Below are 11,519 nucleotides of genomic sequence, written 5' to 3'. Positions count from 1 at the left end.
CGGATTTTGTTTTTCTCTTTCTTTTTTTCTAAATTGGAGCACTTGATGATCATCACATGTAGCCATCTGCTTCACCATGACAATCTTCTAGCTCCACAACTTGGATTGGACCACCTTGTCTAAATCACACACTTAGATCAAAAGTTAGTCCTAAATTTCATCAATTAACCAAAATCAAACTAGGGTTTTCACCACGACTCACCCACTGCTAGGCACTGTATAAAAAGTCCAATACTGTTCAACCACTATATATATATTGAACGCTATACCAACTGTCTACGCTCGGCGCGGGGCGCGCCCACCCGCGCTAGTATACCGAACCCTGCACTCAGCAGAGTACCAAACTCAAACTCTATAAAACGGGAGGCTTCGCTCTGCACTCAGCAGGATACCAAACACACTATTAAAAGCAGCGGAGCAGAGCATTGGGCGCAGGCGCGGTTGTCTCCCTGGTCACTGCTCGGCGTATTGTGCCTCCGGACGCGGGCTGTTTCAGAGAAGTGCCGTGACACCGCCGAGCATCGTCCGTCCCCCCTGGTATGAGCACTTCTTCGCAGAGCTGAAGCTACATCCCTTCTACGTAAATCTGTTGTACAGTATTTTCCCCTTAGTGCCAGGAGAGTCTTCGCATCGCTTGATGCATCGAAGTAATCTTCGAGCACCGTCGTGTTCATTCTTAGATTTCTTTTCCCAATTCTTTTTGAGGAATCTTTGGGGCAGGGCAGGTGTTATGCCGTTTCGTGTTATACTCCGTAGGAGGAAGCAACTAGTTAATCGAGTGGTCTATTTTTGGGAGAGAAAAAAATAGCAGAGCAAGAAGGGGAAGAAAAACTAGCTACTGCTAGAGCGCTATTCATCTTGTTGGACCTGGAGGCTAGCTCCGTAATTGTATTCACCACAAAACCATTGGAAACATTCAACGAGCAAAACCACCTTATAATTGAGTCATCAGTGAACACATAACCTATCAAATAGAAACAATGATCTCAAATCTTACAGCTATTTCAAAAGAATCAAAACACGCAGAGAAAGGGGATTAGGAGGGTGCTTGCGCTACCTGCTACTTTGAGAAGCTCGTCAGAACGCTGAAAGACATCAGACCAGAGCTGAGCATCGGTGCTTCCCTTTTCCCCATATGATTCCAAAATCATCCAAGTTCTCAGAGTTGTCAAGATTGAAGATGAGCAAGCCATTGGTGCATCAAACTGGGTCCCAAAATAGAAGAAATTTCAGATCTGAGCTCAAATCTGAGTTGAAAAAACTGCAACTCAAAATTATAGGGGAAAAATGGTTATTTTGATCTAAGCCATTACAATTCTTCGAGTTTTAAGAAACGCCATTATAATTCACCTATTCGGAGATTTGCCATTATAATTTCATCTCTCCCACGTTCTTGCCATTTTCTACGGCTACCGCGTACGAGGCCCACTGTCAGGCACGTATGACTACGGAAAGACATACGGACGTCAAGTACGTGTCTCCTCCGTCAGACCGAGCGCGCCCGCGGCGGGCGAGTACGCACCCACGGCGTGGCCTGCGCGTGAGGGGGAGCAGCCGCGCTCGCCCGCAGCCCAGGCCACCGTGCGAGGGTGACGAGGCGTGGGAGCAGGGGCGAGCCCATGGACGACCTCGCCGTGGTGGGCCTGGCGTTCTTCGCTGCCGTGGCTGACTTCACAGACGACTCCGCCCCGAGCCCGATGTCGAGGCAGAGATCGGCCACATCGAGGCGGAGATCCTACGCCTCTCCTCCCGCCTCCACCACCTCCGCACCGACAAAGGCGGCAGCGGCGGCGCCGCCACGGACACGGGGACTCAGCATGGGCCCGCTCGACGTCGCCGCTGCTGTCAACCCCAACCCGCTCACCACTGACAAGCAGCAGCAGCCGCGCGACGCGCAGGGCCTCAAGCCAATCAAGCAGGCCTCGACAGCGGCGCTGGTCAAGCCCATCTCCAACAAGCTCGGTGTCGTTCGAGAGGAAGGCCAGCGTTCCAAGCAGCACGCCGTCCCCGCCAGACCGTGGCCATCCAACAATGCCAGGCACACACTGGATGCCAGGCAAGGCACCGCAACAAGCAGAGCCAAGGCGAGGAGCGAGAGCATGATCCCGAGCCGGAGGACCCGCTCACCGCCAGCCTCGCGCCCGAAGCCTCCGAGACGTACCGAGCGCGCGGCTCGTACGCCGATCACGCCGTGGGCAGCGCTCAGCACCGGTGGCTCCGGCGCGACCTGGCAACGGTCGACCGGCGGCGGGCGGCGTTCGTGGTAGTGCTGGTGCACGCGCCCTGGTACAGCAGCAACGACGTGCACCACGGGGACGGCGATGCCATGCGCTACTGCCCCGACACGGGATGCCTCGTCGACCTCAACGAATGTTGCCCTGACGAGCTCCGCGCTCGCCCGCAGCGGCCAGCACGCGAGCGGCAGCTGGAGGAGTTCGCCGCCGCCGTGGTCGGTGGAGGGCATGTCCAGGCCTATGGAGCTCCCTGTTCGTGCCTGTGGAGCTGGTGGCGTGCTGACAACTCCGAGCGAGGCCGCGTCCTTCGTGCGCACCAACCTGCAGGCCGCCGGTCCTCGCGAGCAGGCCGCGTCGAGACTGGCAAGCCGCGGGCGAGCGCTCCTCCTCGCGTGCAGGCCGCCGCCGGCGAGCGCGGTCTCTCCGCCTCCCGTAGTCGGAAGTCGTGCGCAGCGCACTATGCGGCGTTGATGGTCGAGAAGAAGAAGAACGGCGCACGCGAACAGTAGGGCTACCAGGACGCCTCCTACGCCGGACCCCACTGCCGCGTCGAAGAAGTCCACGAGCCATGTCACTGAAGTGCGGCCTCCAGGCGCACCAGCGCGGCGCAGGGCCACCGTCTATGGAGAGGACGCACACCTCTCCCTTGCTGGCGGCTACCCGTGGGGGACGGAGACGGAGCGACGGCGCTCAATCGCTCATCCGCGGCGGCCTGCGTGTGAGCGATAGCGGGCTCGGTCGGAGGAGACGGGGACTCGACGTCCGTAACGCGGGAGAGATAAAATTGTAATAACAAATCTCCGAATAGGTGAATTATAATGGCGTTTCTCAAAACTCGAAGAATTGTAATGGCTTAGATCAAAATAACCAAAAAAGAAAAAAAACGAATCTATTGGCTCCTCTTCTCAGCTAACCCGGAAAAGCAATTGAATCCAAACCCTTGATAGGACAGTGAGAAAGGGAGGAGGACAGGAGGCGAACAATAAAAGAGAGGCTGCCGCCACGAATGATCTCACGAAAAAGCACATCATGAGCCCACGGAGCGGGCAGGGTGACAGGCTCCCGTCGGCGAGCTCCATCTCGGAAGAGCACCAGCGCAGGAAGGGATGGAGCGGAGGGCAGCGTGGCCTGTTGGGCAGGATGGCCGTCCGGCGTTCGCCGGACTCGAAGTCAGGGCGCACCTACCCCACTAGGGATGGCAGTTGAAGCAGGCACCCGCTGGTGCGTGGGTGCCAAATCCCACAAGTCTCATCGGGTTGTGGCTCAAAATAAACAAGAGACAATTCTTTCTCATTAGCCACCGACAAAGTTCATCTTCCTTCTGAAGCACAGCTTTAATTTTTTCAACCCCTACACTCCACTATTGTCAATTTATGGAGGAACGACTTCTAACAGAAATGTAAAATGTCCCTTTTGCCCCTCCCTGTGTCAGCCTTCTTCCTCACTCCATGGCCGGACCTGGCGTGACATCGGCGAGGAGCGGCTCGGCGGCGATGCAGCGGTCATCAAGGGAGCCGCCGTCCATGTACTCGAGCAGGATCTGGAGCTCCCCGCCGCGCTTGTACATGCCGTGACAGCGCACCACGGTTAGGCGCGCAGCGGTGCGGAGGATGGCGACCTCGTGCGCGATCTGGCGCCACACTGCGTCGTCGTGGTTCTCGTAGAGCACCTTGAGCGCTTAGAGGTGCCCCGTCCCACGGTGCCACACCGTCCCGCAGTGTGGATGGTGCGGCACCACGTGACATGGCGCCTCTACGTGCTCAAGGTGCTCTACGGAAACCACGACGACACGGTGTGGTGCCAAATTGCGCGTGAAATCGCCATCCTCCATACCGCCGAGCAATGTTTTCTGATCGTCCGATTAATCGTGATTAATCGTCCTTATCGGTACTTAGCACTTGATTAGGCCCTCCGATTCGATCAGAGCGATCAGAAACCTGATCGTCCGATTAATCATCGGTTACTCGCGATTAATCGTCCGATTAGATCCCTTTGCCGATCAGCACTAAATAGGCAGATGGGCTACTTCAGTTTATTGGGCTATATTTATTTGGGCTAGGCCCATTAGGGTTTCTCTTATATACCTTACCCCCACTCTTTCTCTCAAGTCCTCAGTACTCCTCACTCCCTCTGTGTGTGCAGCTGAGCTCCATCTCTTCCCTACTGCGTGCATCTCACTCCCTCCTCCCTCCCTTCCAATTCCAATCCAAGCAGCCCATCCGTGGATCTTCCCTGCTGCTTGCTGCTTCCTCCTCCCTTCTGCTGCAGGGTCGCCTATTCTCTTCCCCACCTGCAGGCTGCAGGTCCAGGGAGCACGAAGATGAGCTCCTCCTCTAAAGGAGAGTCATTAAATCGGCTTACTCAAGTTATCTATTATTCCCGTAGAAAATCAGCAAACATATGGAGGCTGGGACAAGGATATAGAGTCAGATCTCATAGGTAAGTAACCAACTAACTAGAAATATGCTCGATGTCTACTATATAAATATATAGTATATGGTATATTATATATATACCATACATATATGATATACACTTATATAGTCCTGCTATATGCTGGACGATTATATGGACGATTAGACCGATCAGAGGTCGATTAATCGTCCTAATCATCGATTAATCGTCCTAATCGGTACCAGACCGATTAGGAACGATAAGCCGATCAGAAAACATTGTCGCCGAGCACCCGGCTGTGGAGCGCTGCCACGACATGTACGAACGCGGCGAGGAGCTCCAGATCTTGCTCGAGTACATGGACGACGGCTCCCTCGAATGCCGCCGCATCTCTGCCGAGTCGTTCCAAGCCGACGTCACGTGCCAGGTCTTATTCGAGATCGCTTACCCCCCACCACCGCCACATCATGACATCAAGCCCTCAAACCTCCTCATTAACTCGGCGCGCTGCGTCAAGATCGCCGACTTCGGGCAACGCCGACATCAAGCGCTCGGGTGTTCGCCGACGCACCCTGCTGGCACCGCTTGGGCAACCGTGTAGGCAGCCGCGGGCCACCATCGTGTGGGCCCACGCTGCACCTTGTTCTGCCGTCGGCTTGGCCAAGCTCCCTTTCCCTCCGCGTGCGAGCAACAATGCAGCTGGCTTCCGGCCATGGAGTGGGAAGAAGGCTGATGCTTGGGGCCCACCTTTAAGAGGGGCAAAAGGGACATTTCATGCTTCTGTTAGCTGCAGTGCCCCCAGAAGTTGATGGCAGTGGCGTGTAGGGGTTGGAAAAATCGAATCTGTGGTTGAGAAGGAAGATGAACTTTTTCGGTGGCCAATGAGGAATTACATCTTTTATAATGGCTCATAGAAAATTGTCTCAATAAAAAGAGCTCGGGTGCTGGTGCTAAATTGCACCACGAGTGCTTATGAGAGCCTGAAATATATAGAACATCACATGTAACTAAGTATCCATATCTAGTTGCTAATAAACATGTTTTGACATCTAAATATTAAAATTTTACTTCATTTCAAAAACTTGTATAATTACATGACACATATGTGATAGATGACTAGATGTGTGATATATAGATGAAACACTTCGCTTGTTTTCACAATAATATATTACTTGTGAGATTAACACACATGACAGGTGCCCGAAACCCGTACGTTGTGCTAAGGGCGAGTGTGATAATATTTTGTGGGTGTTGTTATGGGCGCGCGCTCGTCCTTGACATCTTCCATATCAATTCACTCAGTGTCTCCGCGGAGCTCGGCGTGCTAGAGTACCTCTTCTACACCTCCGGCGCCATTAGCCTTACCGTTAGCTTGCACATCCCGCACAAGCAGGCCGATGTGATTGCTAGCTTGGGGGACATCAGCGACGTGCCATTGCAAGGATCGTTTGGCGGTAAGCGTTGTGGTGCCATCTGTCGCGCCATTTTCCCTCTCTTCGACCAGCATTATTGCGAGCTCAACCTTTCCGCATGGCTGGCCGCTTTCATGACCCTTATTCCGTTTCCTCATGTGTTGGTCTCGCCGTAAACCCCTGCAGCCCTTGCTCACACCGGGGGACCCAAAAGGCGTCCACCATCGCCGGGACACTACTCTCTGCTCCAGCTCATGTTCCAGCACCGAATCGTAAAGTGCTTAGGGCCACCAACCTCCTCTTGCCTTTGCGCTTCGCATTCAACCGTGCCTAGAGCGCCATCGGCTCCGACGCCACTCCCTCTGTTCCTTGCGCTCGCAAGGCAAGCAAGTCCGAACCGGGGCCCAACTTCTTCCGCCGACTTCACCATCTTGCCATTGCCGGCCACCAAGTGGACATGTTTGACTTGGCCCAAGGGGTTTTCTACATAAATCAAATCCACGTGGATGACCACATCGGCTCCTAGGTGTCGCCATATCTACTTTCAACCAGGATGAGATCACTTAAATATATTAGGAAGATAAGTATGCAATTTCATAGTTTATGGATCTTGGCGAAAATCACGTAATACTTTAGACCGGCCGTGCAATTTACTCATTCAACACACACAAAGTCAGATCTGAAGCTCTAATACTTCAAAGGAATGATTGAGCCCAATTGACAGACAAACTCGCTTCATCATTGAATTGTTTATGGGAGTTCCTATGTAACTACTGGGTGGTTTTGTTTGACTTGTCATCCAAATTGTGTAGTCAACCATAAACATACACGTCACACAATACATTTTGGATGTGACAGATAGGATTTAGGTGAGAGAATGTACAATGTCATTGAAAAAATACCACCGTAAGGAAAGGACAATCTAAGGTCTTGTTTAGTTCCTCCTCCAAAAGTTTACACCCTATTCCATCGAATGTTTGGACATATGCATAGAGTATTAAATATAGACTAAAAAATAACTAATTACACAGATTGCGACTACTTTGCGAGACGAATCTTTTAAGCCTAATTAGGCCATGATTTGACAATGTGTCGCTACAGTAATACATGTGCTAATGACGGATTAATTAGGCTTAATAAATTCGTCTCACGGTTTACTGATGGATTCTGTAATTTGTTTTTTTATTAGTATCCAAAAACCTCATGTGACACTCCTATGTGACACCCCAAAACTCTACACCCTGGAACTAAACAAGACCTAAATGAAAAGAGAAACAGGGCCTAATCGTTTCAGGACTTCAAACTCCTGCTAAATGAATTTACAGTGCTTAAATTAACTCATGTCAATCATGATAGCCAAGGCATGTGCAAAACATAAACTATGAATAAATCGACAATGTATTTTATGTAGTAGTAATATACTATGTCACGAGCTTTTACACTGATGGGCTGTATTTTTTCCACAGTTATTTTAAATTGACAATTTTCTATGTTACAGTAATATTTGTTAAAAATTCGCATACTTTTCAGTAGATTCCTTGAAAAATACTTTGCCAGAGTAGCAACTGAAATTAGAGGTCTAGTATTTCTTAATTGGATAACAAAAGGAATTAGGGTGCATTTGGCTTATGAACAGGGCACAATCAGTCACCCAACACTAAATTTGAAGTTCTGTTTCCTCTTTGGTCAGACCACAGTCTCCAAATGAATACCTTATATTTTTGTGTTGCCTCTCTTTTCTGCAGAGTGCTCATTGACTTCTTCCGAACCGTATTATGGCTTCAAAGCAGCAGAAACAGTTCCTGGATAATGAAGCCATGATCGAGCAGCCAACACCGAAGGACCGTGAGGGTGCATGGCCCTCACTGCTGACAATCATCGGCTTTGCGTTCCTAACCTTCAACTCATTCATGGCCGTGTACAGGTCAAATGGAGATGTTGGAGCTATCTCCTTTGTGGCCTTCTCTTACTCGGTCCTCGTTCTGCTGTTCTACTGCCTGCGTCGGTTCGAGACAACCCCACCGGAGTCTCCCAGCCGGGACCGCATAAAAATGGCGGTGTGGTTACTCACCACGTTGCTCACTGCTGCGTTCTCATACAAGGTGGCAGCAATTATGCCACTCCCTGTGCAGGTGCTGGTGTGGGCAATGGCAGGAGCAACTGTGCTCGGTGGTTTTTATGCTTTCTTCATCCACCAGGAGAAAGCCGCCCAGCTGGACCCCCCAAAACCATAACAAGGTACAAATCTCATCTATACCTTGCTCGATCTTGTTTCTCAAATGGAATTAATCATGCACGATTTGTTTGAAAACTCTTGCTGCATCCAGATGATACATCAACAATAAAGGTAGTAACTTGATGACATCTGTGCGGTGTGATCGTGTACCAAATGTCTCTATGTCTGCAATCTGCATGGAGCCATGGATAGGAGGATAACCTAGGACTGGTCAGTTGACTACTTGACTCCAAACCAAGATGCTAAGATTAGGTGTCCATCAGAAAAAAGTTGTATTGGAAAGGATGGATCAAGCAGGCAAATGCCACTGGAATCCATGACTTGGGCACAAATTTCCCATCCCAGGGAAAAGGAATCCATGACTTGGGCACAAATTTTCAATTCCAAGGAAGATGAGATTGCATTACTTCATGATTTTTTGAACTGCCTCTCTTCAAGACGGGACTCAAATAGTGGATGCACAGATCTAATACTGGACTGAGGCAACAAGTTGTTTCACTCGGAAGTCTAAAAATGACTGGGCTCAAATTTTCCATCCCAAGGAAAGTGAGCTTGCATTTCTTTCTTGACATTTTGAACTGCGTCTGCAAGAGGGGAATCACAGATAGTGGATGCACAGATCTAATACTGGCTTGGGCAACGAGTTGTTTCACTCAAAAGTCAAATTGACTGACTCCTGGATGCCCTCGGTGTTCCAAGATTTAACAGAGCCAAGTTATTGAATTATTGCGAGAGTTTGATAGGCACTAGCCTGGATTTCTGACCTTCGGACAAGGGCTCCTTTTGCATATGAGAAAAACAAAAAGATACAAAAGACAAGGTGCTTCAATCTTTGAAAAGGAAGAGAAAACAAGGGGGGAAACAATAAAATTGGCAGAAAGCATTTTGGGAAAAAAAATATACGTTCAAAAGAAAAGAAAAGAAAAAAGAAAAACAAAAGAAAAAGAAATTTCACAGAAAAAGGAAAAAGAGAAGGAAGATTCTCATGCCATATGATCTCTTCTTGGCCTCATTGGTGCTCCCAAACCAAACTGCTGGTTGCTCAAGCTTGTGCTAGTGGCCACGAACTGGAACCGGAACTGGGGACTCTGAGGCTTGGTGTCTGAAGCAAGCTTCAGTCATCTTATAGATTTCCAATAGATTCAGAACTGCATCCAGTAAACACACACTCTGACCCAAAGGTTGCACATAATACGGCAATTGTTCCATGATGATGTGGCCTGGAATACATGAATTCTAAGAAAGCTGAGGTGGCCACGTGCCCTAACCCCAGAAGCCCGATCCATGAGCTTTACCAAGGTCAGGGCCATGGTCGGAACCAGAGTTTGGCCATCTGATCCAGGGTTCTAAATGTGACCCAACTGAGCTGCTTGTTCTAGGGCGTTTTAAACATCTTTAATTAGGTTCACATTAGTGCATTTACCGTCATTAGCATCTATCACTGCACTATTTCTTTGCGTTGCTTCGCTGCAGCTACGCATTACTTGCGTTCGCTTAATCTGGATCTTCTGATCTCAACTAGTTCTGACTCCTACTTTCACTTGCAGGGTGCCCGCTCGACAGGCCCGTCCTACCTATGCCGGTGTGCTTGCAGTGCGTCGGTTGGCAAGCGGCGGAGCTTTGACGGAACTTGAGAGTGGGCAAGTCTTTATTAAATAAAAATATATATAAACGCATAAATATCATGCCGTCTCTAGCTCTGCCCGTGTGGGGCGTGCGCTGCCGGTGTTTTTGCCGCTTGCAAGCGACAATGAACGGTGGTGTCCTAGATCAACTCAGCGCATAATTGTGTGTGTCTTGATTTTGTTCTGTTTATTACTTTACCGCTACTAGATGGTTGGTTTATCACTTCATCAGTGTCATCATGTTTCAGTTTGCCGGGCTTGTAAGTTGTACGTCTGAGTTTAGCGTTGGGTCAAACTTGTCAAATTTGTAATTCCTCTGTTAATGTAAACGATAAATAAAGATGCCAGCCGAATGCCGGTCAGAGTGTCCTTTAATTCTACTTAATACTTATTACGTATCTGCTGTTTACTATGCTTCTTCTTCTTTTCAACTGAAACGTGTGTTACTCCCTTTTGGACTAATTTGGCTAACAATTTTGAACTATTGTAATACAAACTTGATACTATTAGATTCGTAATTAAATGTACTATAAAATAATCATAAAGCTAATAATTATAAATAATATAATATAAAATAAATGAATTACCAAAGTGTAATTTAGGAGAACGTGGCATCACTACAAAAATAGAGTTCTCCTAGTGTTTTTAAGTAGTAATAAAATACTACCACTGGTCAGCATATGGGAATCCTCACTACTAAATATTGAATGCTAAGACACTAGAAGAACCGCACATCGCTAGGGAAAGTTTGAGATTCAGGTTGTGCATGTTAGAAAGCATCTTATAAACTGGACCAGAGGGAGTATCAACTTAGACCCTATTTGGATCTACTAATATAGTTATTAGCTAGCTAATTGTTAATAGATGTCAAGTCCCACACATAGGAAATCGATAGTGGAGAATCACAACATACAAGGTGGAGAGCAGCCCTCACCTATGAAAATGTTCGTCTCACTTGGTTGTGGATTCTAGCGGACCTGAGCTAGGTGTGGTGCTGGCTCATGGGTATAGCAAGCTCCACCGAATCCACTATACAAAGTAACAATTGGATCAACTAAGACGAACATTAATTCAATATCATAAACAACACCGGTGGCATGATCTTTGTTAACGTGGTTCAGCTCAAGCCTATATTCTCCAAGCATGACTATGGGCGTTCCTCCCAAATATCTCAACACCTATCGCTACGTGATCCTGACACTGGGGTCATGATTTTTATTGATGATGCTTGGCTGAAAGTCTGCATCCCGAGGCATAACTAGTGGCGTTCCTCACAAATATCGCAATAAAGGTCGCTATAAGGTCCCTAGAAGGCGCTGCCTTCCAAACGTGAACTAGCATCCCCTCTCATATTTATGAGCTTCCAAATACAACTCAAAGTTCTAATGTAACCGGACTCGTACATAATATCAACATATATCTATTGAACTTCACCTTGCTGAATATTTCACCATCTCGAAATTATCATGTGTGAGCCTCCACGCAGGGCTAGCACTTCGCTGTGCTGAAGCTGGGTGAACTGCTTTCCTGTTACAGGTAGGAATTTATCAATAAGGATTCACAGTAGTAAAGTATGGTACTCATATGTGGCATGTAAAAAAAGTCTATTGATCATCAA

The 11,519-nt window shown here is 48.6% G+C and overlaps 1 protein-coding gene across 1 annotated transcript; it reads left to right on the top strand.

Annotated features, from left to right (window-relative positions):
- The first annotated feature begins 318 nt into the window (after nucleotides 1-318).
- LOC136476087 (uncharacterized) lies at nucleotides 319-10,263 on the top strand. Its single transcript, XM_066473765.1, has 3 exons — nucleotides 319-537; nucleotides 7,786-8,278; nucleotides 9,824-10,263. The coding sequence occupies exon 2, from the start codon at nucleotides 7,816-7,818 to the stop codon at nucleotides 8,272-8,274; it is 459 nt and encodes a 152-aa protein (XP_066329862.1). The 5' UTR covers nucleotides 319-537; nucleotides 7,786-7,815; the 3' UTR covers nucleotides 8,275-8,278; nucleotides 9,824-10,263.
- Nucleotides 10,264-11,519: the final 1,256 nt, after the last annotated feature.

This window comes from Miscanthus floridulus, chromosome 8 (genome assembly GCF_019320115.1).
Source record: "Miscanthus floridulus cultivar M001 chromosome 8, ASM1932011v1, whole genome shotgun sequence".
In the NCBI taxonomy this organism is placed as follows: Eukaryota; Viridiplantae; Streptophyta; class Magnoliopsida; order Poales; family Poaceae; genus Miscanthus; species Miscanthus floridulus.
This window is presented reverse-complemented; position numbering and strand designations above follow the sequence as displayed.

Bases quoted from the DNA above. Each gene is read 5' to 3' on its own strand.
- LOC136476087 (XM_066473765.1), top strand. From the start codon at position 7,816: ATGGCTTCAAAGCAGCAGAAACAGTTCCTGGATAATGAAGCCATGATC.